Source organism: Eutrema salsugineum, unplaced genomic scaffold (assembly GCF_000478725.1).
Source record: "Eutrema salsugineum unplaced genomic scaffold, Eutsalg1_0 scaffold_1, whole genome shotgun sequence".
Lineage (NCBI taxonomy): Eukaryota > Viridiplantae > Streptophyta > Magnoliopsida > Brassicales > Brassicaceae > Eutrema > Eutrema salsugineum.
In genome coordinates this window covers 10,186,841-10,213,538 of record NW_006256909.1, presented here as the reverse complement: position 1 = coordinate 10,213,538, position 26,698 = coordinate 10,186,841, and the positions used below count along the sequence as shown (strand labels likewise).

General features: G+C 34.5%; 5 protein-coding genes and 1 pseudogene across 14 annotated transcripts; 4 read left to right on the top strand and 2 right to left on the bottom strand.

Annotated features, from left to right (window-relative positions):
- Positions 1-1,356: 1,356 nt before the first annotated feature.
- LOC18029458 lies at positions 1,357-4,914 on the top strand. 5 transcript variants are annotated; one of them, XM_006414203.2, is made up of 13 exons: positions 1,357-1,834; positions 1,914-1,995; positions 2,112-2,215; positions 2,313-2,439; positions 2,520-2,614; positions 2,784-2,907; positions 3,149-3,229; positions 3,330-3,428; positions 3,519-3,704; positions 3,963-4,103; positions 4,186-4,242; positions 4,360-4,488; positions 4,568-4,914. In XM_006414203.2, the coding sequence occupies exons 1-13, from the start codon at positions 1,764-1,766 to the stop codon at positions 4,787-4,789; spliced, it is 1,518 nt and encodes a 505-aa protein (XP_006414266.1). In that variant the 5' UTR covers positions 1,357-1,763; the 3' UTR covers positions 4,790-4,914. The 5 variants fall into 5 exon arrangements, with proteins under 5 accessions (XP_006414266.1, XP_024005092.1, XP_024005095.1 ...); XM_024149324.1 differs by having other exon boundaries at positions 1,458-1,834; positions 1,914-1,999; XM_024149327.1 differs by having other exon boundaries at positions 1,533-1,834; positions 2,112-2,208.
- A 63-nt stretch (positions 4,915-4,977) lies between these two features.
- Positions 4,978-6,936, bottom strand: LOC18029457 (ras-related protein RABB1c). The gene is made up of 5 exons (XM_024149329.1): positions 6,752-6,936; positions 6,425-6,564; positions 6,159-6,241; positions 5,691-5,895; positions 4,978-5,331 (listed from the first exon to the last, which is right to left on the bottom strand). The coding sequence occupies exons 1-5, from the start codon at positions 6,795-6,797 to the stop codon at positions 5,170-5,172; spliced, it is 636 nt and encodes a 211-aa protein (XP_024005097.1). The 5' UTR covers positions 6,798-6,936; the 3' UTR covers positions 4,978-5,169.
- Positions 6,937-8,314: 1,378 nt separating this feature from the next.
- On the top strand, positions 8,315-9,238 carry LOC112081934 (annotated as a pseudogene).
- Positions 9,239-19,298: 10,060 nt separating this feature from the next.
- Positions 19,299-21,040, top strand: LOC18029456 (glucan endo-1,3-beta-glucosidase 5). Its single transcript, XM_024148689.1, has 2 exons — positions 19,299-19,696; positions 19,790-21,040. The coding sequence occupies exons 1-2, from the start codon at positions 19,380-19,382 to the stop codon at positions 20,925-20,927; spliced, it is 1,455 nt and encodes a 484-aa protein (XP_024004457.1). The 5' UTR covers positions 19,299-19,379; the 3' UTR covers positions 20,928-21,040.
- Positions 21,041-21,138: 98 nt separating this feature from the next.
- On the top strand, positions 21,139-24,225 carry LOC18029455 (DNA-directed RNA polymerases I and III subunit rpac1). Of its 4 annotated transcripts, none has more exons than XM_024148691.1 (10): positions 21,139-21,250; positions 21,818-21,953; positions 22,264-22,449; positions 22,527-22,656; positions 22,752-22,832; positions 22,926-23,113; positions 23,206-23,301; positions 23,399-23,492; positions 23,634-23,804; positions 23,883-24,225. In XM_024148691.1, the coding sequence occupies exons 1-10, from the start codon at positions 21,177-21,179 to the stop codon at positions 23,984-23,986; spliced, it is 1,260 nt and encodes a 419-aa protein (XP_024004459.1). In that variant the 5' UTR covers positions 21,139-21,176; the 3' UTR covers positions 23,987-24,225. The 4 variants fall into 4 exon arrangements, with proteins under 4 accessions (XP_024004459.1, XP_024004460.1, XP_024004461.1 ...); XM_024148692.1 differs by having other exon boundaries at positions 21,169-21,250; positions 21,813-21,953; XM_024148693.1 differs by lacking the exon at positions 21,139-21,250 and adding an exon at positions 21,288-21,353 and having other exon boundaries at positions 21,813-21,953.
- Positions 24,224-26,532, bottom strand: LOC18029454 (farnesyl pyrophosphate synthase 2). Of its 3 annotated transcripts, none has more exons than XM_006414199.2 (11): positions 26,376-26,532; positions 26,262-26,286; positions 26,063-26,178; positions 25,782-25,985; positions 25,615-25,703; positions 25,470-25,521; positions 25,179-25,274; positions 25,030-25,074; positions 24,851-24,940; positions 24,674-24,745; positions 24,224-24,521 (listed from the first exon to the last, which is right to left on the bottom strand). In XM_006414199.2, the coding sequence occupies exons 1-11, from the start codon at positions 26,484-26,486 to the stop codon at positions 24,393-24,395; spliced, it is 1,029 nt and encodes a 342-aa protein (XP_006414262.1). In that variant the 5' UTR covers positions 26,487-26,532; the 3' UTR covers positions 24,224-24,392. The 3 variants fall into 3 exon arrangements, with proteins under 3 accessions (XP_006414262.1, XP_024004462.1, XP_024004463.1); XM_024148694.1 differs by having other exon boundaries at positions 24,224-24,517; XM_024148695.1 differs by lacking the exons at positions 26,262-26,286; positions 26,376-26,532 and having other exon boundaries at positions 26,080-26,178.
- Positions 26,533-26,698: the final 166 nt, after the last annotated feature.

The following is a 26,698-nucleotide window of genomic DNA, read 5'->3' as shown; positions in this document are numbered from 1 at the left end:
TATAATGCTAAATAATATTGTTAATACATCTCAAACTTTTAACAAATATTTATATTATACGCTAATATGAACGGAAAAATTAGAATTATGTTTTTATAATAGTTCATTTTGAATTAATATTAGCGGACGGGTTAAAATTATATATTTATAATCATAATTAATTTTAATACTATAAAAATATATATAAACACAAAAATCAATATGTTCGCTTATTAAAAAATATATTTATAAAAATAATTATATCTAAACTCAATAACACAAATTATATTACAAAATTCATTAAACAATAAAAAAATATTTCTGTGCGGATGCACGGAGATAGAATCTAGTGAATATTTAAATTATCTAACAATTCAAGATGAATTAGTTATTTTAATTTTTGTTAGACTACTTTCAGTTTTATCTAGACTACTTTCAATTTTATCTAAATCCGAACCAAACCAAAATAAAAAATTTTAATTAAGGGAAACCAAAATAAGATACAAATTTATGGAGAAAAAAATCCAAACCAAACCGGAAAACATAAAGACAATGCCTAATGTTTGTGTAGCATAGACGTAAACGTCTCTTATAAGTGCATGATGCTCCTGGCTAATACATTGAGTTGATGTAACAATTCTCTTGTGAGGTTGAATGTTAATCAAATGTTCTCATTCCTTTATAGTAAGCACCATTTTGATATCTTATGGCACCTTCTCATGTGTTAATCTCATAATCTTCACTTCTTCATATAAGTCTTCTCTATAATGTTTTATGATCATCGAGTTTGAATAGGTTTCCACATATTGTCCAAAAAAAAAAGTTTCCAGATCTGCTTGGTTAGGTAGGTTGGTTGGGTAATCTCAATTACATTGTGTGTATATAACACCAAGGTTTTCAACATATTTCTTTTTACACTTATATTTGAAAAATAAAATTCTCTTACAACTACATAGATGAATCGGATATGAACATGTTGTTCTTAGAAGGGGAAAAAAAGAACATGTTATTGTTGGATCATTTTAAGACTCAAATAAGTAGATATTAACCATCATTTGTTTAGATGGTTATTGCATGATTGATAAATATTTCACCAAAAGAAGTAAAATTCCAGATATTTTTAAGACAGGTCCAGTCACCATCAGTTACTGAGCTTTAATAAGCAAAACTCACGACGACTTTTCCTTAAATAATTCTAAGCTTTACACGTCCACTTATCACCCACTATGAGCTGGAGACGAAAGGAGCAAAGCAACAAACTCACAATGAACCAAAATGTCGAGCCCCCAGAAGGACCTGTGTTCGAAGCTTGTTAAAAACCTTTAAATTTTGTTTTCTTGTTTTCTCGAGTATCTCTCTCTCACATCTCGAGATCTGAAATCTGATTCTACCTTTTTTATTTTTCGTTCTCAAAAGTCGCGGCTTTGAATTGTTTTTTCTTTCTTCGTCTTCTCAATCTCAGTTTTCTAGTTGACTCATTTCAAGATCTCGCATATGTCATTCCCTTTATAAAAAAGCTTTTCTTCTTTCTTTTTATTTATCCCCTTTTGTTAGGTAGATTTTGGGTGGCCTTACTTGCTTTTCAGCAAAAGCTGGAAATTTCCTTCTCTCTTTTCCTCTTTTCTTCTTGTCTTTTAGTCTTTGGGGATCTGCGCATTTCAGAGATTATATGGGAAATGGGGCTCTCGAAAGATGTTGTCACTTGTGATTAGTTAGAAATTTTGCTCAAGACGAAGCAATGTCTGTAGAACACATGGTGTAGGATGCAGAGTACTTACTAGCTCATGAGTTCATTGTTACTTGGAGGAATCAAGATGATTGATCAGTTCATTAACTTTGTAATTCGGCCTCCTAGGTACTTCTCCAACCTCTTTTGCTTCTCTCAAAGTCTCAAACTTTTTGCATTCAGCTGATAGTTGTTGGGTTTTTGACAGGGCTGAGTATGATCCTGATCAATATTTGTGGGAGAAGGATTTTAGCATCGGTAGCACAAAGTGTAAAAGACAAGACTTGGAGGCAAGTATGGGCATCAAAATGATTGAGATGACTCCTTTTTACTTACTGTCTTCTTCGAGTAGTAGTTCCTTTTATAAGCTAAACCTTACAGGTCTCATTGTTTTTCTCTAAAGTAGCTTACAAATTCAAGGGGTCACACCTTGCGTTGCAGTCACTACATTCCCTCATCTTCTTTGGAGGATAATCCTCTCCCCTGTGTTATATACTGCCATGGTAATAGGTACATACTTTGCACTCCCTTTCTGGGAACTAAGATCCTGTTTATGACTAGTTGAATAAATTAAGGACTTGATTCGTTTGTTTTGGAATCTGACCAGTGGATGTAGGGCAGATGCAAATGAGGCAGCTATGGTTCTTCTCCCATCTAACATTACTGTTTTCACACTTGACTTCTCGGGTTCGGGCTTATCTGATGGTGATTATGTAAGCCTTGGCTGGCATGAGGTGTGTTTCCTTGTATCAAACTTTCAAGCTCCTCTTCTCTTCAAATATTACCTAACTTTTTCTTGTTAAACTTAAGCTAGAAAGATGATCTCAAGACTGTGGTTTCTTACCTGAGAAACAGCAATCAGGTGTCCCGTATTGGACTTTGGGGACGATCTATGGGCGCAGTCACCAGGTTACTTCTTGAACTAGTTCTCAGTCACACTTTAAAGTTGTACTAGTAGTTGTGTTGACTATGCATTCACCAGCTTTCTTAAGGTCTATGAATTTAAATGTGTGTCAACTCTCCACATTCCCTCGAGTTGCTCTCCATCATTTAATGAAGTGGGGGATAAAATGTGCAGCCTTCTTTATGGAGCAGAAGATCCGTCAATCGCTGGAATGGTCTTAGACAGTGGATTCTCAAACTTATTTGATCTGATGATGGAACTAGTAGATGTCTACAAGATCCGACTTCCAAAATTCACAGTATGCGCTCTTCTTCTCCAAATCTGACTTTGGTTGTACAAGGATCAAGTCTTTTGTTTTTCTGTTCGTATAGTAACTAATAACTATTGCTATACATATCTATTGAACTTAAAGTGCTATTAAAAATGGAAAAATCATCAATGAGAAGTTTCATAGCTGGATGGCCATACTTTCAAATGCACAGTATATTGTAGACCTTTTATTATTCTTGCAATGAAACTCTATCTCATTTTTCAATCAGGTTAAAATGGCTGTGCAGTACATGCGGCGAGTAATTCAGAAAAAAGCGAAGTTTAATATCATGGATCTCAATTGTCTTAAGGTGTTATATAGTCACCTCTCCCCTGTATCTTTACAGACATTTGCTCCCAAGTAATCTAGTATGTCACCATTTTAGTGAAGTTTTCGATTTTTGGCCCCAGGTTTCACCCAAGACTTTTATTCCAGCTTTATTTGGGCATGCAAGTGGAGACAAATTCATCCAACCTCATCACTCTGACCTCATTCTCAAGTGCTATGCGGTAGTTCATCATTGCTATTTTGTTTTTTGTTCTAATATATCAATGATTCTTCATCATAATGTTGCCATCATATTATGGTAAACTCTGCAGGGAGACAAAAATATCATCAAGTTTGATGGTGATCACAACTCTTCACGACCGCAATTTTATTATGATTCGGTGTTAATATTCTTCTACAATGTTCTACGCCCGCCACAAATTTCCTCAGCTTGCTCATCTAAACTTGAAAGTTATTACAATTTGGGAGATATCGATAGCTCTGCTGGTTTGGAAGAGGTAATTGGCAATCCAATGGTCAAGTAATCCAAATATCGAGTCCTGTTGCTGTCTGTTATATGTCTGCACTTAGATAGTATAGAACAAAAGATCTTGCCTAGATATTTTACTCGAGTCACTTACGAGGTAGCTCAATATATATAAGAACTCGTGGTGATCATCTCACACAATAGAAAATTAAGTTAGTCTCTATTACAGTTGACATGGTGAAAGATGATGCACAAGAATCTGACTGCTTGGTTTACCTTGTACTGGCAGAGTTTTCTATATGAGATCATCTCTGGTCTTCGTTCTGCATGTATCGATGTTGGAAGTTCGTCTTCTGCACCTCCTGCCCCTCTGACCACAAAGCCAACGAATGAGCTCCTTTCAGAAGCCACCATGCCCATTACGGATATGGTATAACTGTTTTCTTTCTTAGATGAACCTTATTTCAGTTGCTTGGATTATTCCTTCTCATAACCATTCATTAATGAAACAGGATGAGGTGCTTGTAGAAGATAATGATCACAACATGGATGACCCTGAAAACTTCGAGGTAACTGGAGCATGTGGAAAACACATAACAAATGGTTAAGTAGTAGCTCTTTTTATGTTAAAGACCCTCTAGTGTTGGCTTATGAGCCTTTGTCTCATTTTGACTGTGATTTGGCAGAGGAAGTTCGCTGATCAGTTTGAAGAAGGCTGTTCATTTACAAGCTCTAACAGAGAAAGTTGGGGCAGATGCTCTTCACTAGGAGGCACTGAAGAAGATGAGAGCTTGATCGCTGGCGAGGGTGATCAGGTTGATTTTCTTTGAATCTGTTATATGAAACAATTCGATGTTTCGATGTGGGGTTTATTTTATGATCCATTCCTTCCAGGTCGAGAAAGCTGCTGTTGAAAACGCAGAACAAAAGCCAAGAAACTCTACTAGAGAAGAAGAAGAAGAAGAGAGGAAGGAGAAGAAAATTGAGAAAGGAGGTGAAACAGATGCAAAGAAGCCTAGACGCGAGAAACTGGAAAGGTTGGAGGCCTTTAGCAAAAGACTACGGCTTTGCATCATAAAACGAGTAAACCATGGCAGACATCGTTCGCAACCTTGACAAAAAAAAAAATCAAGAAAATACTATATTTGTTGTACATCTTCTCTGTATCTTGTAATGTACACTTTCGCCTTGGACTTGGCAAATTGTAACCACATGCAGCCAGTTACCAATTGTCTCCATCATAGCCTTCGTACTGTTTCGATTGTCATGCAAATGGACTACGTTCCAACCTCCATACCCTTAGATACGCAAAACATCTTTAATTATAGATAAATGAATAGGCACATACGTATTGTCAATCCATTTTGAAATACACAACAGAGTCACCAAATCAAAAACTTCAAAACGATTTACAACTATAGAAAGAAGCAGAGAGATTTTTGTAGATATCATGTGTGATGATTTTTACATGATGATATATAGACACCATATCCATCTCAGCCGCAGCATCCTCCTCCTTGCGATGTGGATCCGTCTCTTCCACCTGATGGCCCTGGAATTCCTCCATATCCAACTTTTATTCCATATGACTCGTTTGACACATCAAACACACCATCTTGAATCTTTTTGTATATTGTTGCCGCGGTCTTAATGAATGCCTAGCATAAAAAAATTCAAAAACACAAAACACATCAAATTATGCTATAGTATTTGTATGGTGTGTGAACTATAGAAACAAGTAGGAAGGGTTTTGTGGAATGGGCACTTGCTCTTCTCCTTTCACATTTAAATGAATACATAAACGCAATCTACTTGTTCCTCACTCTCTCTCTCTCTCTCCTCTTAAAGTTACGCTGTCTCACGCCGCCTAAATCTCATTCTGGGATTCCATGCTTAATCTATAACCGATTAATCTTTTTCATATATGAACTGGACTAGAGAAAGCATGCGAGTTAAAACGCCTAAGGAAGCTAAGTCTAAGCCTAAACAATCACATTGGAATGCATGGGAGTTTTACCTCCTCGACATTTTGAGCAGTTTTGGCAGAGGCCTCCATGAATATAAGACCGTGCTCCCTTGCAAACTGCTCTCCTTCCTCTGTGCTCACTGCTCTTCTGTGGGCAAGATCACACTTATTACCAATAAGCATTATCGTCATATTAGCGTTTGCATGCTGCCTTGCATCCTCCAGCCAGCTGGCTAGATGGTTAAATGTCTCCCTCCTGCAAACGGAGAACAATATTGTTAGTGTCTGCACTAAGACGGTTACATATTTCACAAATACAAATGAAATCTAGTTCTGGTTTGGAACTTCTATGTGTCAAGGTTCAGAGACAAGAAGAATTATGTCAACAAAGGCAGATTAAGTGATTAGGTCAAGTCGTCAAGACCGTGCTCAACTTCTAGTTTCTACTAGACAAAATCAAGATTGTTTTTCATGATCAAGTCAGTTCTTGCTAACAGAAACAAAAAGCGAGTGCTTTACCTTGTGATATCATAGACAAGTAATGCCCCTGCAGCACCTCTATAGTAGGACCTTGTAATAGACCTAAAAGATTCTTGACCAGCCTGCCATGCCATATCACAGAGAAAAATTAGCCCAGACAAGGATACGACTTTCAGGATTTCTGTGAGTCCAGATAATAAGAGCACAAAAGATGATGGAGGCAAGAATCAACCCAGGTGTTTCAAGAAAACGAGATAGAAAATGGGCTTGAAAAAACAAAAATCAAAGAGTAAGAAGAAAGAGACCGTATCCCAGATCTGGAGTTTGATGGGTTTGTTGTCGATGGTGATCATTCTAGCCCCAAATTCAACACCAATGGTGAGGTCATGCACCGGCTGAAACCTCTTGTCGGTGAACTGAAGCAGAAGGCATGATTTCCCTACTCCTGAATATCAGAATCAATACACAATCAACATCACAATTATCCCCTTGTTCATCTCAATTCCTAATGAACTAAATTCATATAAGCTTCCCTTTTAGCAACGAAACGTATATAGGTCATAATGATCTGATTCAACTCATTTCCTGATGGATTGAAAAGAGAAAAGAGATGGAGACGCAGAAGGAGTTACCAGTATCGCCGATGATGATATACTTAAAGAGATAAGCGTAAGACATCGAAGTGGAAGAAATCGAACTCCACAGGTTCAGGCGAATCGAATTTGCTAATTCCCGATGAAGACGAAGAGACGAGAAATGAAAAGAATCTTTTTCTTCTATAAAGACGGGGACGGTTGATTTCCAGCAAATCCAGCGAAGCATCAACCTGTATTGTCGCTCACTAGAAACTTTGTAGCGTTTCGATATTTGGTAGCCGCACTGCTTGACGTTTGCTTAAAAATAGAGACAGCATGCTCTCTTCAAGAAAAAGTAAAACATTTGTTAGTAGTACAGTATTTAAATTTTTTTTTTATGCCAAACAATTTTATTGATTTTAAATTGGAATTATGAAGTTTTACAGAATTTTGGAAAACAAGTATTTCAACTAGGCATGTTCATTTCATTAGTGATTAAATTTTTGGAATTGTATCATGTATGTATATTTTTGAATATTGTGTTCGACCAAACTTAGATAGGTGATTTTCCATCAAAATATACTGATATCATGATTCTATTATTTTGTAATGCCGAAAACGTTATTCCACCATTTTTAATTAAAACGAAATTTCATGATTTTCTGACAAAAAAAATTATAAACAAAAAGATACGACATTTATAGTTCAATAATCATCACATATGTTTTCTTTCATCGATCAGATTAAATTCTCATGTAATTAAGAAGGCAAAAATGCAATTTTCTGTTAAAAATGTAATTTGCAACTTTTTTTCCAAAATGCAACTCTATAATTTCATGCTAAAAACATAATTCCACAACTTTTTCTACCACTCCTAACTAATTTTAAATAGTAAAAGATGAACTATAAACTAATTTTCATTCATCTTTGAATCTTTTGAGATTCCATAATCTTTACGAGTTTAGAATTTTGTATTTTTATGTAGTGTAATGATCTATTTGTGATTAAATTTTTGATTAATTTTTGAATATGATGGCTTTATTATTAATTTAGACATATATGGTTAAAAAATTTGATTATATGCAATATTTGTACAAATTAATTTTATTTTTACTGTTTTATTTTTTTTACACAGTGTTTATAGAATGGACTCTTATAAAATTGAATCATTTGGTAAAGATTTAAATTCTATAATTTTACAATTATTTGTGGTTTTAGATAAGATAAATGAAAAACATCTTATATAAATTTGCGTATGGCATTCAAATAAGTGGGATCGACTCTATTGATCGCTCCATTTTCTTGATCAAATCTTTCTGAGTAAATAGCTGCACTTTACAGTGAAATCTATTTTTACAAATAGTCGTTGTACTACCATGTCAGCGATCCTTAACGAAATTGAATTTAAAAGATTCAATAATTACATTTTTTCTATGCCGAATAGGATCTGGCATATGTCGTTTGAAGAAATCGCTAAGGCATCTCCTTCTGCGCTTCATGGTGAGTTATCTGTTCACTTTACCAATGAAAAGGCAATGGATGAGGGCGTCCAAATGATATTTCAGAAAAAAAAAAAAAAAAAACAAAATCTGTTTGTTGAGTCTCCTAATGACAGCAGAAGATTCCAGCCAAAGCCAGCTTTGAAAGTTGATGATAGTGATCTAGAATTCTACCGCTTCACAGGTTGAGTTATGGCTTTGGCTATAAAACATGGTGTTCAAGTTGGTTTTCTTTTGGACCCCATATTCTTTCTAAACCTAAGAGGAAAACCTGTTTGTTTAGAAGATGTGAGAGAGACAGATGAGACTGAGAACAAGAGCTGTAGGAGGCTATTAGAAATGAGTGAGGATGAATTTTCCCAAGAAGACATGTGTCTGAGCTTTGCTGTTGAGGTTGACAAGCAGGAGGCTCCTCTATGCGAGAAGGGGACAGAAATTCCTGTCACCTTTGAGAACAAAGAACTTTTCATAAATCTGAGGATACAGCACCTGTACGTAACACTTGTAAAAGATCAAGTGTGTCAGTTTGCTAAAGGATTTGAAGATATGCTCTCGGTGAACCACGAAATCTTCTTTAACACTATGGAGCTTAAATACGTTGATGGTTTGCTGCGTGGTGAAGAAGAAGATGCAATTTGTATACAAGACTGGAAATCATACACGGACTATCAGAATTTTAGAGAAACTGACACTATCATCCAATGGTTTTGGGAGGTAAGTTGTTCTTGGTTTAAAAAGCTTATTTGCTTATTCTTTTGATTGGTTGTGTATCTAATATTTATTCTTTAGATTGTAGATGGCATGGATTCAGAGAGGCAGCACAATCTTCTTTTCTTCTGGACTTCAAGGATGCATTTACCATTTGGGGCTTTGAGGAACTCCAGAGATTTGAAATCATCAGAGTAGATTCTGAAAATCATCTCCCCAAGTCTAGTACCTGCTTCTTCAACTTCTTCTCCGAAATTACGAGACCTATAAAGGATTGGAATCAGACATTTTCTACATCACTGACAGCAAGATCTGTACTGGTTTTGGTTCGATTTAGGTAAACATAGCTTAATCAATGTACTGGTTTTGGTTCGATTTAGTTGAACATAGCTTTAATCAATGTATAGAAGTATCAAGGATGTTAGTATTCTGATCAATTTTACCAGTTAGTATACTGATACAAAACATTGCTATAACGTCAACACCCTGGAACAATCTCGGTATGTGATTCAGTTGCTCAAAAACAACAATTTGTTCGATTCCTTGATCTAGAACTGGATCAGATTATGTCCTAATTCAATTTTTGCAACTCTGAGAAGATATTTGAACTCCGATTTTAGATTCTTCAATTACTCAGATTATTTGACTCCACATCAGGTAATTACATCCCAAAAAAATTATCGCTAATAGTTGCAAACCTAGAGAATCATGGTGGCTCCAAATGACCTCATTATAATTTTCGTTTGACGTAGTTGCAGTATTGCTTAGTTGACTTCTCCTAAATGAGACAAATTTGTTTACCTTACCTAATATCCCTTACCATATGAGCTTCAGAATCACTGATTCGCAACTCGTTTCAACACTTAAGTGACAACCAATGATCTTCATTTTACCAGATAACAACTCAAGGCCATCGTATCGTTTATATTTTGGACAAACAATACCATGTCTCTGAGTTTCTCATTCGACAAAATGAAGATGAATAACCTCTGTTAGCATCTGGATTTATTTTGCTTTAAAAATGAACGTTTGAGGTTTAATTTAGGCAATGGAAACATTAGGTTCGTTTACACCTAGGCCATGAATGTTTGCATAGTTTTTAGTTTTTTGTTTCTGGCTTTTAGATTTTGGTTTTTGATTTTTGGATTTTGGTTTTTAAAATTTTGGTTTTTGATTTTTCTGTAGATTTTGGTTTCTTAAAACCTTGAATGGTATAATTTGTTTAGTTTCTGGTTTTCTTATCAATAATTTATTATTTTTAAAAAATGTTTATATGCTTTTAGTTTTTAGTTTAGTTTATGTGTTAAAAAATTACTAAAGTTTAATGAATAAAAATTAAGTTTCAAAATCATATTTCTTATAGAAAATATCAAAATAATAACTCACAAAAATTGATATAGAATAAATAATTATAAAATTACAGATTTTTTCTACAATAAAATATGATAGATAAAAATGCACATATAAATTATTGTAGAAATGAGATTTTGTTTTGATTTTATATCTTTTATTGTAGAAAATTAAAAATAAGATTTTTTTTTTGTATTTTTTATTCAATCACGAAACTTCTTTCAAAAACACATATTGTAGTTTTTGGTTTTTGTTTAGAAAATATAAAAACTCTAAAAAACTAATTTCCCTAAAATTTAGGAAATCCATTTGTTCAAAAACTTGACTGGTTAATAAAAGGGTGATTTGCATCAATATTACTTTTGAGAGAACAAATTAAGTAACTACTATAGAAAAGCGGTCAATTAAGTGCATAACACAAGTCAACAGAAAAAAGTATGTGGAAATGACATTGCACTCCTTACTCCCTAAATCTAGACATCGCTTTTTCTGACTGAGGTTGGGACCACACCAACTTACTAAGACACACACGTTACTTGCTTTTCGAAACAATAACAACGTAAACTTTATTGTTACTTTAGTAAGCTTTAAACGTTGTTGTCGTTTAGTATTACGTGTACAAATAGGTTTATTTGAGGGAACTCTAGTGGATCAGATAAATAGCCACTAACACAACACCCATAAACCAAACATTCAAGTTTCTGATTTTTAGCGTTATGGTTCGTATTTTCTCAAGAAATTATACATGGTGTCCTTTTGCTCAAATCATTAAAATATGAGATAACTCTATGGAATAATTAATTATTTTCATAAAAATATTTACTCAGAGTATGCGGTTATGAGGTAGACGACTATTTAATAAAGCAGTTGCATCCGCCTCAGATGAACGTCTTCTCATTCTAAAATTATGAGACATTATGTACGATATTTTCTATGGTTACACCAAGTTAAAAGTAAATAGACATATACAAAGTAGTCACCTATCACTTCAACATAGACATTCTTTTCAATTCTATTTATTTTGTTTTTTGTGTTCATATATTTATAGTAGATGACTACTAATAGGTGACTATGTTTAAAATGTAGGTGGTTGTTGTCGGCCACGATAAGTATGAAGTTTACAACATAAAAAGGGAGATATGTACATAACAAGTTATCGGTAACTTTTTCTTACAGCATGAAAGACCATTTCACCTAGTACCAACTCATGTATGTTATGGTGTCTTTGAACTAATTCCTCCATTAATCGCTGACCAGATGATCGACCAAAGAAAATAAAGATCTCATCTTAAGGGGAAATGAAGGTAACGTACTCAACTATTTAGTGTTTGTAACATAGTCAGCTTTTTTATTATTATTCATAGTTGACTACTTTGTGGTAGAAATGTGGTTGATCTAATTCGTTTGCTGACACAGAAGAAATTTGATGAATACGGCAATACTTTGCAGCATGTGTCTTGGGAGGTGTCACAATGGTAACTCTATAGCCATAGTTGACTATTTTCATAGAAAATCATTAGCGAAGAGTATGTGGATATGTAGTAGACAACTATTTTCATAAAAAATATGTATCCCCCTCAGACAAACATTCTCTCACTCCGAAAGTGTGAGACATTATGGACGATACTTTCTATAGTTGCACCAAGTTGAAAGTAAATAGACATATACCAATTAGTCATCTATCACTTCTGTATAGACGTCCCTTTTAATTTTAATTCTTTTGTTTGTTGTGTTCATATTTCTAGTAGACAACGACTAGTAGGTGACACAGAGATGTTGACTAGTTTGTAACATATTTTGATTAGATAGGTCGTACTCCAAGTCGATTACTAGTAGTTGTCTATTTTCTCCATACAACTCAAAGTTGATTCTAATACTTAAAAGTAAGTATTAATAATTGTCTATTTCGATTAGATAGCTACTTCTAAAATTTGATTATTGGTAGTTATCCATTTTCGCTGACTCAAAGAATTCAGGGTAGCCCTTCATTAAGTTGAGACGTTTAATGAAGGCAAATAGGTTGAGCGCCTTGATGAGAGATGGTTCCTTGAATGTTTGGTTTAAAACCTTACATGAACAAGCAAATGAACACATCTTCTGCAGATTCTCTAGCAACCTTTACAAAGACATTAACGAGTGCATCGGGAATCTGAAGAAGCACATTATTTGCGAACAGTGTGGGTTCACATTGTCGAAGAGAACACATATCCCTACAGAGGAAAAATGGCAAAAGGTTAGCTATTGTAAACTGATTACTGTTATAACGTAGTTAACTACCAATAATTATATTAGTAATTGGTTATATGTGCATAGTAGTTATGTAGACTAACGGAATATGGAGTAGTTATTTATCGTATATGTATAGATGATAAGAGTAGGCAATTACTAATGACCATATTCAATGTAGTTACTACTTACTCAGTATGCATATAAAAATAGTTAACTACTCAAGATCTACAAAATAAAGAGAACCAGATATCGATAACAACGAAAAAGATGATGGAACTGTCAGAAATTTACATGAACAAGCAAATGAACAAGCATCTTCGGCAGATTCCCGACCAACTCTTTTAAAAATATCAACGAGTGCATCACTAATCTGGAGAAGCACATTATTTGCAAACTGTGTGGGGTTCGGATTGTCGAAGAGTACACATATTCCTTGAAACGAACAAAAGTCAAATAGTTAGCTACTGTAAACTGACTACCAATGTGATGTAAATAACTATTGTTATTCATATGAGTAGTTGACTATTCCTGTCTAGTAGTAATGTAGACTAACTGAATATGTAGCTTTATATTGAATCGATTATAGATGTTGCGAGTAGACGATTACTAGTGACGATGTATATAGTTAACTACTGAAAGAAATTTTTTAAAATCCTAGACTGCATCGCGAATCTGCGGAAGGACATCATTTGCCAGCGGTACCAGATCGGGATGTACTTGGGACAACATAGCCCTTCAAACACATAGCAATGAATAGTTGGCTACCGAATAAATGGTCGCCTACTAAGCTAGTTATGTAGTTCAAATGTAGTTGACTATAGACAGTAGTCGACTACTCAGATATGAAAGCATATATCTAAATGACGGATGAGAATGGGAGTGGGCTGGTTAAAAAATACAAAAATCATGAATCACGAGAAATTACCTATGAAAAAAACGTTTATGTGTCCAAAAAGAGAAAGAATAGCAAGAGATCTAGCTGAGAAAAATAAACAATTCTAGATTCTGAAAATTAGCGACGACATATGCGGGTAACTGCGACTACAATCAGATAACATTCAAATTACAAAAACAATAACAGAGTAGAAGTAGATGTGTCAACAACTGAACATGTACCTTTCAATATTCGCTGCAGAAGAAAAAGGCAGTGGTTCACAAGATTTGTCCATCATGTTCGGAGCTTTAAACGGCGGTAATGGTATAAAGACTCGCTGTGTCAAACCCCCGTTGATATTGGCAGGAACGGCGAAGCAAAGATGGATAGTCGCCGATATAAGAGAAGAGAGGATATGGGTGTGGTAGCAGTATTTTGAAATTCATTGAATTTCAAAGACTTAAGCTTGACTATAAAGTTCCAGAGAAAATAATTTGAATTAAAGTTGATGAAAGAGAAATGTGTCAGAAAAAATGAATATGTAAAAGCGTATACGCTATCATTCTAAAGAGATGCTAGAGTGGAAAGGAGCTGAGGGGGTTTAAAGTACTTTCCACACCATAAAATAATTAGTTTTCAAACACCTAAATAGTTCTTGTCTTATTGCTACGACACCAAATTTCCCTTAATAAAATCGTTTTTTTTTAATTAAAAGCCAAAATCTGTTTCAAAAACTACAAACAATCAAAACTCTAATGTTTCTTTTACATCAAGGATTAAAGTGTAGAGTTTAAGAACTTGTGCCAACGAAAATGTTAGGTTTTGTTTTACACCTCATTTTTCTTTGGTTTATTTAGGTGAAATCTTAAACTTCTGGATCTGGATTTATTTTGCAATATTTTTCTTCTAATTTTGGTTTCTTTCATTTTAAAACATCTCTGAGGCCTTGATTATTGGCAGTTTTTGGAATAAATTTTGGTTTTTGTTTTTCAAAAAACCATATTAGCCATTCGAGTACTTGAACAAATAGATTTACTAAATTTGAGGGAAACTAGTTTTCTGAGTTTTTTTCTAAACAAAAACCATCAATAGGTTTTTCAAAAGAAATTACTGTTAGTTTTTGTTATTTTATTTGTTTTTATAAGTACTGCTATTTTCTGAATCAATAATCACATAAAAAATATAAAAGTAAACAAAAAGTTCATTTTTAAAAAATATTGATGCAAAACAAATTTTCATTTCCACACTAACCTCATTTTTTTAAATAATGATTGACATTTTTCAAAAAAAAGAACAATAACACCATTTTACCTATATGCATTTCTTCTATTTATCATTTTTACTATAGAAAAATCTACAATTTTATCATTAAATATTATTTATTAATTTTTAAATAAAAATATATGCCTTTGAAACCTCAATTTTATTTATTTTTTTTTTATTTTTAAACACATAAAAGTAAAACTAATAAAAAAATTACTGATAATAAAACCAGAAACTTGATAAATTATACCATTCAGGTTTTAGGAAACAAAAATCTTCAGCAAAATCAGAAAACAAAATTTTAAAAACCAAAATTCAAAAATTAAAAAGTAAAAGCTAAAAGCCAGAAACAAAAAATTAATGTATATTCGAACAATAAAATAAAATAAAAACTAAAAAAGAAATCAAGATTTTGCTCTAATTTGATTCCTTGTGAAATCGGACTTGTAAGCTAATAATAATCTCACATCGGTTTTATAAAGAACCCCAAGAAAGATTAAACCGGACTTATACCGTTTTTACCCAATAATTTATGTTTCGGTTATTTTTAAGAGAGATAACTCGTCCCCATGTTCCAAAAGAATTGGGATTTTCTGGAATCAATGGCTAATTAAAGATTGTAGCTTTGAACACCAATATGTAACGAACATATATTTTTGTATGAAGGTGATTATTAGAGATTTATTTGAAAACTTTATGTCGTTTCAGCATTCTGTAACCGCACTGCTGACGTTTGTTCAAACAAAAGACAGCATGCAGTCGCGTCAAGAAAAAGAAAGATGTAACCTTTGAAATGCAACTTATTTTGGAGTCAATGTATAATCGATGTACATTACAACTGATTTACATAATAAATTATCCCACAAATTTAAATCAATACAAATTACCATCAAACACTTTACGACAAAATCAAAACTGAAAAATTTCCAACGAATTGCTATCAATATATTACGAAGATTTCACATTGAATTGAAAAAAAAATTCATTTTTAAGTTTTTATAACATTGGAAATTTGATGTTAAATCGATGTAAATTTACATTGATCTACTAACTATTGAATAGTCTTGCAAAATGAGTCCGATCAAAAGGATTTATTTTTTTTCAAATCAATTATACTGAGCTGGTCGAAGATGGTTTTTGGATTATTTCTCTGACTAGCCACATGTAATGTATTAGTTGGGTACAAGAAACAAAAAGATCTATCAACTATTTACCAACAAAATTCAAATGGTTATAATGTCAATGTAATATTTACATCGATCTTATGCCGATTATTTTTTATCGATATTACGAAGATTTTTAATCATCTCAAAGTTTACGATGATTTTACGATGAAATCTGAATCATCGTTAATTCGTCTTAATCCATCTTTTATATCGATTTTACATCGAATACATCCATTACAAAATGGTTGCTTTCTTGTAGTGTTTAGATTGTAAATAGCATGGATCAAGAGAAGCCGCACAATCTTCTTTTCTTTTAGACTGCAATGATGTATATACCATTTGGCAGCTTTGAGGAACTCCCACAAATTATGAGGGAGCATTCTATAGGTCATCTCTTGAAGTCTTAGACTTGCTTCTTCCAACTATGTTTTCGAAATTACTAGATCTTTAAAGGAATGGAAATATCAGACATTACGTATATCAATGACAGTGATATCTGTATTGGTTATGGTTTGTTTTTATGTTGTGTAATGCTCAACTAGCCTGGAACTTTGTTTTAATGCTGTGTAATGTTCTACTTGTGATCAAATTTTGAAATTATCTTTGAAAATGATTACTTTATTATCAATTTAGACAAATATGGTTGAAAAACTTAACTATTTCAATTTTTGTGCAAATTAATTTTATTTTCTTACAAATCATATATAGAATTGAATTGTTTGAAAATAGTTAAGATTTTTTATTTATTTTACTATTATTAGTGATTTTAGATAAAATAAATGAAAAAATATTTTTAAAATCAATGTATGGCATTCAAACAAATTGATGGAACTTCAATGTGACATCTATGTTTACTTTAAGAATGAAGATACATCATACGGTCGAAAACAAGTCATGTCATCAATCCTCATGTATCAACAATGAGAATTGAACTTAAAACAGCAAAAGAAAATTCTCAAATCTAAGGAAATTGAATGTGCAAACCTCAATGTCAGCTTCAGAGAGCAATTTTTGGAAGCATTTGCTAAAACCACTACGCTCCAAGTGTTGAGCGATCGAACGGAGTAGAAGATTCTTCTGCTCGGATTTCAAATTCAAGGTTTTGCTCTCGTCATCTTCTTCTACATTCTCGTAATCTTCTTCAACGTTCTTGTCCTTCTTCCTACGTTTTGATTCATCATCATCTTTAGTCTGTTCTTTTGACTCTTCGGATTCTGATCTTCTCCTTTTTTTTGAAAACTTTCTATTTACCATCATCCCCAAAGACATCTTTTTATTCAATATCGATTTATTTACTTCTAGTTTAGTTTTTTTTTTTAATATACATATAGCAATCGTGACAACCTATCCAAAACCTCATTTTCGTCTTAGACTTTGTTTACTAATTCTGATTCTAAGGTTTTGTAAATAAAACATGGATTAAATATGGATCGACATCATAAATACTATAATGCATTGTTGTGCACTTACAGATAACTAGAGTTATAAATTTAAAACATGAAGTCGCAAAATAAATCCTAACAGAATCACTCATCTATCAACAATGAGAATTGAATATAAAAGATCCTATAATAACATTGTGGTCAAATGTTGCCGAATGTGATAAATTTGGTTAAGCTGATTTGTGTTTAACATGTTCTGTTGAGATTGAGGAGCACGAGGGAAAGATAGTTGAGGTTCCTTTAAAAATAAAGATAATTACATAAATTTGAAAAATATTAAGGATAAACAATATAATGTCTTTGAATTTCTCTTCTGGTAAAATGAAGATCCATGGCCTCTGTTAAAGAATTAATTCCATTAGCATATGGATTTAATTTGCATTAATAATTAACTTATGGGGTTTAATTTAGGCAATGGAAACATGACGTTATTTTTTACACCTAATGTTTCTTTTACATCAAGGATGAAAGAAAGTTTGGTGTTTAATTTGTGTCAACGAAAATGTTAGGTTTTTTTTTACACCTTATTTTTCTTTGATTCATCTATTATATTAAAACAGAATCACATTTAGTACTTGCTTCCAAACACTCCTAATTTTTTTTTTAGTGTTTAAAAATAATTTTAATAATTATTTCTATTTAATTTCGAAAATTAGTTATTAATTTAAATATTTTTAGAGTTCCTTAAATATAGGTAATTTAGATTTGATTTGATTTGATTAAAAATAATAAATCAGATATTAATTTAGATTTGATTTAAAGATTCTAATTTAAATAATTTCTATACTATTAAACATTTTTATCAAAAATGTGTAGAATTTTTGAAAAAAATAATTCACATATGAAAAATAATGGTCATATTTGAAATATAAAATATTTATAATGATGTAAATGATATGATATTTATGTTTCTTATATAATATATTTACGATTATGATTTATTTACAAATTAATAATAAAATAATAGATAAAATTCAAATGTATAATTTAAATATTAAAAATATATTTTTTATAATTCATAGAACTAAAAATATATATATAAACCTGGTTAAAAATATTTTGGTAACTAAAATCATTAATTTTGAATTATACATGTATATCGAAAATATATTTTTCATACAAAATAAAAACATAAAAAATTAAAAATTATTGCATACACTAAAATGTGGTTTGAAAAACCAGTTGTACACTTCATTCGTTGATTAAATTTTAGAAAACTATAATGCTAAATAATACTGTTAATACATCTCAAACTTTTAACAAATATTTATATTATACGGTAATATGAACGGAAAAGTTAGAATTATGTTTTTATAATAGTTTATTTTGAATTAATATTAGTGGACGGGTTAAAATTATATTTTTATAATCATAATTAATTTTAATACTATAAAAATATATCTAAACACAAAAATTAATATTTTCACTTATTAAAAATATATTTATAAAAATAATTATATCTAAACTCAAAAACACAAATTATATTACAAAATTCGTTAAACAATAAAAAATATTCCCGTGCATCCGCACGGGGTTAGAATCTAATTTTGAATGAAATCTTAAACTTCTGGATCTGAATTTATTTTTGCAACTTTTTTCTTGTAATTTTGGTTCTTTTCGGTTCTGAAATTCAATCATCTTGATTCTAATCAGATTTGTTGTGTCTTTTCTCTTACGTTTATGTATAATCGAACCAATAAAATAAAATAAAAACTAAAAAGGAAATCAAGATTGTGCTTTAATTTGGTTCCAACGGGGTTTGTGGGCTAATAATCTCACATCAGTTTTATAAGGAACCGCCGAGAAAGAGTAAACCGAACTTATACCGTTTTTACCCAATAATTTCAGTTTCGGTTATTCTTAAGAGAGATAACTTGTCCTCAATCAGTTCCAGAAGAATTGGGATTTTCTGGAATCGATAAGCTAATTAAAGATTGTAACTTTGAACACCAAATATGTAACGAACATATTTTTGTACGAAGGTTATTAGAGATTTATTTGCAAACTTTATGTCGTTTCAGCATTCTGTAACCTGACTGCTGACGTTTGTTCAAACAAAAGACAGCACGCAGTCGCCTCAAGAAAAAGAAAGCTGTAACCTTTGGAAATTGCTAATCTTTCTCAAGCACTGAAGCAGCTCAGTGAAAGGAAACAATGGCAAGCGGTGTAGCTCTCTTTACCCTCTCCCTTCTCCTCGTGACGCATCAGGTGCAGTCTGCAATCGGCGTGAACTGGGGAACGGTGTCGTTTCACAAGCTGAGACCTTCCACGGTGGTGGATCTCCTCAAGGCAAACAAGATTACCAAAGTAAAGCTCTTCGACGCCAATCCAGATGCGCTTCGTGCTCTAATGGGTACTGGAATCCAAGTTATGATCGGCATTCCCAACGAGATGCTCTCCACTTTCAGCTCCGATCTCTTTGTCCAGCAGAATCTCTCTCGCTTCATGGGCAAAGGCGGTGCTGATATCAGGTAACCCTTTTCTCCAGAGTATGTGTCACTGTGTGTGTCTTTATATGCTCTAAGCTATTCACCAAAATCTCGATTTCAATCTTGTAATGGTAGGTACATTGCAGTAGGAAACGAGCCATTCCTGACGAGTTACGGTGGGCAGTTTCAGAACTATGTTGTCCCAGCTATGCTTAACCTGCAACAATCCTTGGTTAAAGCAAATCTAGCTAGCTATGTGAAGTTGGTTGTTCCTTGCAACGCAGATGCGTATGAGTCCAATGTTCCTTCTCAAGGGATGTTCAGGCCTGAGCTCACACAGATCATGACTCAATTGGTTTCGTTTCTCAACTCTAATGTCTCTCCTTTTGTTGTCAATATCTATCCTTTCCTTAGTCTCTATGGAAACTCAGATTTCCCACAAGACTATGCCTTTTTCGAAGGAAGTAGCCATCCGGTTCTGGATGGGCCTAACGCCTACTATAATGCCTTTGATGGAAACTTTGACACTCTTGTCGCTGCTCTTGCCAAGCTTGGCTACGGTCAAATGCCTATAGTTATTGGTGAGATTGGTTGGCCTACAGATGGAGCGGTCGGTGCTAACCTCACTGCAGCTCGGGTTTTCAATCAAGGGCTCATTAACCATTTGTTGAGCAACAAAGGAACACCGCTCAGGCCAGGCTCTCCTCCTGCGGATGTCTATCTTTTCGGTTTGCTTGACGAAGGAGCCAAAAGCACACTGCCTGGTAACTTTGAGAGGCACTGGGGAATCTTCTCTTTCGATGGACAGGCCAAGTATCGTCTCAACTTAGGACTAGGCAACAGAGGACTCAAGAACGCCGAAAATGTGCAGTACCTTCCTTCTAGGTGGTGTGTGGCTCACCCATCAAGGGACATGACCCAAGTTGCAGACCACTTGAGGCTTGCTTGCAGCCAAGCAGATTGCACGACGCTCAACGACGGGGGATCGTGCAGCCAGCTAGGTGAAAAGGAGAATATCTCATACGCTTTCAACAGTTACTATCAGCTGCAGATGCAAAATGAAAAAAGCTGCGACTTTGACGGGCTTGGCATGGTTACCTTCCTTGATCCTTCAGTTGGGGATTGTAGATTTCTTGTGGGCGTTACAGATAAAGGCGTATCGTCAGGTGCTGAGCCAATGGCAAGGTGGTCTATATACCACATCTGCATTGGAGTGGTGGTTTGGGCTCTCTCACAATGTAAAGCTGGGGAATTTCAGTGTTACTTTTTATGAGCTATATATTAGATGTAGGATGAAGAAATTACACATATATAAAGGGTCATATTTGATTGTATTTAGAGTCGCTTTCTTGAGCATATAAGCTGAAAAGCAGAACCAGTGTTATCTCTGTTTTATCTTCTTGGGGTCTATATTAGAAAAGAGTGGTAATTTCTCCTCTATCTTAGTGTTATCTCTGTTGTATCTTCTTGGGGTCTATATAAGATAAGAGTGGTGATTTCTCCCATATCTTCTTCTCCAACAATGGTCCATTCTTTAACATGGGACCAGGAATATCAGCAACCAGATTCCTTCGAACCCTGTTTCAGTTTAGCAAGGTGATGTAAGCTACAACAGCGTCCTCTTTGTTTCTCAATCTGAAGAATACATATTGGCTGTTGAATTATGGTTCAGAGAATCTCAAGGATCAAAACTAGAATTGTGCTTCTCCTCTCTCTGTCTCTCATCTTCTTCTATGATCATGATCATGTGCAATTTTGAGCTAAACAAATGACATTAATTTATTAGTATTTGTGTGGTTTTGGCCTTTTTGGGTTTGCTTTTCACAATCTTTAATTGGTTGAAACTTGCGGGATTTGGGTCAGTTTGCAAAACATAGTTATTCTGAGGGTTTTTTTTACAAATTTTCCTTTACTACAAAATTGTTAAAGACGACGGCTTTTTCAAACCCTCTTCACCGCCGTTTGTTGTTTTCTCCCTCGAAATCGCACATCCTAATTGTTGTTCTGAAGTAAGCTTCTTTGATTTTCCTCTTAGAGCATAGCGTTCCTTGTGGTCTCCTTTCCAAAAAGTTTAGCTTTTTTTTTGTGGGACTTCTAAGGTTTCTGTCGATATTTGATAAACCTAGCTGTAATTAGTCACAATTTGTTTTTGTTGCAGAGAAGGATGGTGACTGAAGAAGAGAAGATATTCGCGAAGAATTTCAACATCGAGGATCACCCCGACGTCCCAGCTAGACTTCCTCCGCATCTGGAACTCCAGCGAACTCGTGTCTTGTGTAAAAATGACGCTCCTATTCATGTATGAACCTTTTTTTTATAGGCTTTACTTTCAAATTTACAAGGCTTTGTATTGTGGCTAGCTTAATTGGGATTATTAGCTTTTCTCAGTTGTCTCATCTGGTTTTGAGTCGAATACAGAGTAAGTTTCAGAGAAAAAAAAGTTCTTGTGAAAAGCTCTGATTTTGTGTGTTTGGTCTTAGTGTTTTTACAAGGTTACATTGTGTGTGTTGGTCTTTGTTCTTCAAAATGCAAATGATATATGTGTGATGATTGTTTGGAATTTGAAGTCTTTAATCTTGTTCCGCGCTTGTGTTTGTGTGTTTTCGTAGACTTCGAGTGTCCAATACTCGGGTGCCTATAAATTTGTGGGAGTGGACAACAGTGTGAAACTAGAAAGCTTCTCTGAGAATTTCAGAGTTGATGTGATTTCAGAGGACGGTATGGAACTGGAATTCGATATGATCGGTATCGATGCAGCTATCGCCAATGCTTTCCGAAGGATTCTCCTAGCTGAGGTTTGTTAACACACAGACCTCTAAATCCCCTGAGTCAAAGAACTTTGCTCTTCATGTGTTTCTTTTTTTTCTTGCAGCTTCCTACAATGGCTATTGAAAAAGTGTTTGTAGCAAACAACACATCGGTTGTTCAAGATGAAGTTCTTGCTCAGAGGATGGGTCTTATTCCAATTGCCGCAGATCCGAGGCTCTTCGAATATTTGTCCGGTAAAGATAACATTCCAGTGGTATTTGATCCATCTCTGTAAGCCAAATATAGATGTGGTCTCAGGTTTTAATTCTTTATCCTCCCTGTGTAATAGAAAACGATCAGCCAAATGAAAAGAACACCATTGTATTCAAACTCCATGCGAAATGTGAAAAAGGTGAACCACGTCTTAAAGGTAAATATATGTTCTTTCGTTAGCATCGAGAAGATTGCTTATTGTTAGCTCCATCTCTCATGGAATGCTGTTTTTTCTTTTCTTTTCTGATAGTTTTAACGAAGGAATTGATTTGGTTACCAAATGGAAGTGAGTTGATTAAAGAATCAGGAGGTTCAACCTCAAAGCCAAGAACTTACACTTCGTTCAGCCGCAGCCAAGATTCCTTCCCCGAATTTGCTAATAATCCTATTACTCCGAGCTACCCTGATATATTGATAGCAAAACTCGGCCCTGGTCAGGTAATGTTTCTATTTCTTAGTTGTTTCACTCTCAGAGGAATTGAGAGATGAACCAAACACTTGGAATCTTAGTTTTGTCTTCTTTTTTTTAGGAAATCGAGCTCGAGGCTCATGCTGTTAAGGGCATTGGTAAAACACATGCAAAGTGGTCACCAGTAGCGACGGCTTGGTATCGAATGCTTCCTGAGGTAAGAAGTTTACCTCAATCTATTCTGCTTCCTGTTTTTTTGTGTGTGTTGCCTCATCCTAATTTTTCTTGTAGTGCTTCTGTTTCTAAAATCGTAGGTCATTCTACTAAAGGAATTTGAGGGTGAAGATGCTGAAAAACTCGTGAAAGCCTGCGCAGAGAAAGTTTTTGACATTGAAGACATGGGCAATGGTAAAGTAAAAGCCTTGCCAAGATTCCTTGTAAATCTTGGTTTCTTCTTACTTGCTTTTGAGTAAACAATATGAGTTTGTGATGAAACCTGAGAACTTTTGGGTTACGATATCATATTTGACTTGCAAAAGTGGAAAACAGGTAGGAAAAAGGCAACGGTAGCTCGGCCGCGTCAGTGCACGTTGTGTAGGGAATGCTTAAGTGAAGAATTTGGAGAACCGATAGTGAAACCAATATTAAAAGGAGAAGACAAAAGTAAAAGAGAATGGGTAGACAACGTGGCTCTGCGCCGTGTCAAGAACCATTTTATATGTAAGAAAAGAAAAATTTATTCCTTTTACTTCAACTATTCAAGAAACCTGATTGAGTTTGTTATTTGTGTTTTCTCAGTTAAGATTGAGTCCACTGGATCACTGCCTCCGGATGTTCTCTTCACTGAAGCTGTGAAGATATTGGAAGACAAATGTGAACGTGTAATCGCTGTTCTCTCCTGAAAACAGATTGATTGGTTTAGCTCTCTACTGGCATGGTTCAGGTTTAGTCTCGATTTTGGGTTTTGTATCAAAGTTGTAATACGAAGAAGGAACATTGAAATATTACTTGTAGTTTTGGTTCGTTTCGGTTCACATTGAAATTCAATCATCTTGATTCTAACCAATTTTGTTGTGTCTTTTCTCTTACGACTCTGTATAATCGAACAAGTAAAATAAAATAAAGAAATCAAGATTTTGCTCCAAATTGGTTCCTTGTGAAATTTTGATAGTGGGCTAATAATCTCACATAAATGTCAGAAGAATTAAAACGGAGACAGGCCAGAGCATTTACGAGAACAGAATTACAACACAAAGCACTCAATACGAAGAAGGAAACACTCAATGACAGAAAACACTCAATATGTCTTTACTTCTGCCTCTTGTAGATCTTAGCCAAGAAAGATTTTAGCACTGCTTGAATTTCTTTACTTTGGTGAGCTTCAATCAACTTTTTCAGTTTCTCATAGCTTTCCTTCTCATATTCCATGAACGCTGCCTATGCAAAATCGAGATCAAACACAGATTATGTTACATAGATTACATATCTGATGTTCCTCTACTTTCATGCCAAGATGAACCGATAAAGACAATCTTTTGTTCTACTTCACTTGACTAAGGAAGTGTCTGTGTTAACGGTTAGTGCCAAACCTCGAGATCAAGCTCTTTGTAGAGAGCTTTCACCTTAGCAACATTTGATGGTTCGCTTTTACCATAGTTCTCCTGAGACATTGGAAATTTATTCAGTCCGATAAAAAGGGTTGTTCCTGCTTCAAATCCTATGCAGAAATCGATCATTGTGCGCATGAGAAAGAAACTGAATCTCACGTATAGTATCTTAGTTTGTTTTTCACTGCACCGTTCCAATGCCTTAACCACCAACCAGGAGCATTTAAAATCTTCTATGTCTGTTCCTATCTGCGTTAGACAATGCATGCCCCGTAAGATAAGCACTAAAATACACTTAGATCAGCTTGGTCATCCAATGTGTTGGCATAAATTTTCACCTTGCCAAGTGTCTCGGGATCAGCAAAACAATCCAGATAATCATCCTATGGAAAAGGAAGGATATCAGATTTGCTAATTTTGATCTCTTGGATCCTGAAATGAGCCAATCATATAAGACTCTCTCATGTATTAGTAACAAACTAAGTACCTGTACTTGAAAGTAAATTCCCATGTCAACAAGAACATTCTTCACATCAGCATGGTTTTCCAAATTTTCTCCCGCCATAAGCAATGCGCAAGCAACCTGAGTATAAGAATGAACGAGGACCTCTTTTCACAACAGATTGTAAAATGTTTATTGTAGTTAAACGTATCAACGGAAGTGACTAGCACTGTTCAACAGATCATCTCACTATGTGTCTAGCTTATGAAATCATTTATATTGCTGCCTCTGAACCAATGTGAGACAGAGAAAGGGGGATTCAGAATCCATACTCACAGGAAGATAAAATGAGTAATAAGCTGTTTTGTACTGGACGATACGCCGATGGCTGCACGTTTTCGAAAACTATAATCATCAGTCAGAACATGTAATGCTATTTTCACTGCATCATCCAATAAAAATAGAGGTGATATCCTCTCACATTTGCAAGGAGTACTTGGACAAATCTTTTTCTCCATCAAAGGTGGTGATCAAATCAATCATCTGGCCGGAAGCTGTTTGAAACTCTACCTAAAAACAATGTAAAGGAATAGACTTGAGATCAAATTGTGCGTAATTAGAAAGTTATAACGCCAAAAGCGATTTTACCTCGTTAAACAAATCAACGAGGTCAACATAGTAAGGCTTTCCCCGGAAATGCTTCTTGAGAATCCTGTGGATGTGATTGCGTAGTAGAATCCCATCGTTAATGGCAATCATACCAACCTGTGGCTTCCTGAACCAGCAAGGCTGGCTACGTCGTGTGACAGAGTTGTCCATGATGTCATCAAGCACAAGGAAATAAGCTTGAAGCTGCAAATGCAAACATAAAAGGAACATTGAGATGAGAAACGAAAGACACAAGAGAGAGTAAGTAAAAAGAGAGATACCCATTCGATGCACCAACCGAGAGCACATGAGAGGAAAACCTCTTCTTGGGTCAAGTCTTGGCCTTGCTTCAACAGCTTGTAGCTATCAACCACGGAGAGACCACGATTGAGCTTCCCTACAGAACAGAACAGAGCGGACAAGTATTTGATTAAATGTGAGTGATTGGGTTTCGATGTAATGTCTGAGTGAATTCCTCACCTCCGGGTACATTGTAGTCAAGCATCTGCAAAGAGAGCCCCCAATCAGCAGAAACGAATTTTTCGATCAAAGGATCCGCGTGAAACTGAAAATGGAAGTGAATCGAGAGAGTACCCGTTCAAGCCATTGACGAGACTCGTGGGTGAATTCGAAGGCAGGATCGTGAAGCAGGTCAGTCTTGAGAGTGGAATAAACATCGAGGAAGGTTGATTTCATATCCGCCATTGATAAGGATTAAGGAAGGAGGGCAAAGCAAATGCAGAAGAAGAACCTATAATCTCCCTAATTAAATCATGTTTATAGCTCTCGTCTCACGTAATGGGCCACAAAAGCCCATTTAAAAACAGGCTGCTTCAGGCCTACTTACCAGAAGAAAAAAAATCTCGTTTTTTTCAAGTCTCTGTTCCAGGTTAATGCATTGTATATACTATAGTATG

Coding starts and splice junctions, on each gene's coding strand:
- LOC18029457 (XM_024149329.1), bottom strand. CDS start 6,797: ATGTCTTACGCTTATCTCTTTAAGTATATCATCATCGGCGATACTG. Junction 6,242..6,424: donor AACTCCAGATCTGGGATACG/GTCTCTTTCTTC, acceptor ATGGCATGGCAG/GCTGGTCAAGAATCTTTTAG. Junction 5,896..6,158: donor CTTGTCTATGATATCACAAG/GTAAAGCACTCG, acceptor CTCCGTTTGCAG/GAGGGAGACATTTAACCATC.
- LOC18029454 (XM_006414199.2), bottom strand. CDS start 26,486: ATGGCGGATATGAAATCAACCTTCCTCGATGTTTATTCCACTCTCAAG. Junction 25,704..25,781: donor TCGTTGATTTGTTTAACGAG/GTAAAATCGCTT, acceptor CATTGTTTTTAG/GTAGAGTTTCAAACAGCTTC. Junction 25,522..25,614: donor TCCAAGTACTCCTTGCAAAT/GTGAGAGGATAT, acceptor GAAAACGTGCAG/CCATCGGCGTATCGTCCAGT.
- LOC18029456 (XM_024148689.1), top strand. CDS start 19,380: ATGGCAAGCGGTGTAGCTCTCTTTACCCTCTCCCTTCTCCTCGTGACG. Junction 19,697..19,789: donor AAAGGCGGTGCTGATATCAG/GTAACCCTTTTC, acceptor TTGTAATGGTAG/GTACATTGCAGTAGGAAACG.
- LOC18029455 (XM_024148691.1), top strand. CDS start 21,177: ATGGTCCATTCTTTAACATGGGACCAGGAATATCAGCAACCAGATTCC. Junction 22,657..22,751: donor GCTCTTCGAATATTTGTCCG/GTAAAGATAACA, acceptor CCTGTGTAATAG/AAAACGATCAGCCAAATGAA. Junction 22,833..22,925: donor AGGTGAACCACGTCTTAAAG/GTAAATATATGT, acceptor CTTTTCTGATAG/TTTTAACGAAGGAATTGATT.
- LOC18029458 (XM_006414203.2), top strand. CDS start 1,764: ATGAGTTCATTGTTACTTGGAGGAATCAAGATGATTGATCAGTTCATT. Junction 2,615..2,783: donor TCTATGGGCGCAGTCACCAG/GTTACTTCTTGA, acceptor TAAAATGTGCAG/CCTTCTTTATGGAGCAGAAG. Junction 4,104..4,185: donor CCATGCCCATTACGGATATG/GTATAACTGTTT, acceptor TTAATGAAACAG/GATGAGGTGCTTGTAGAAGA.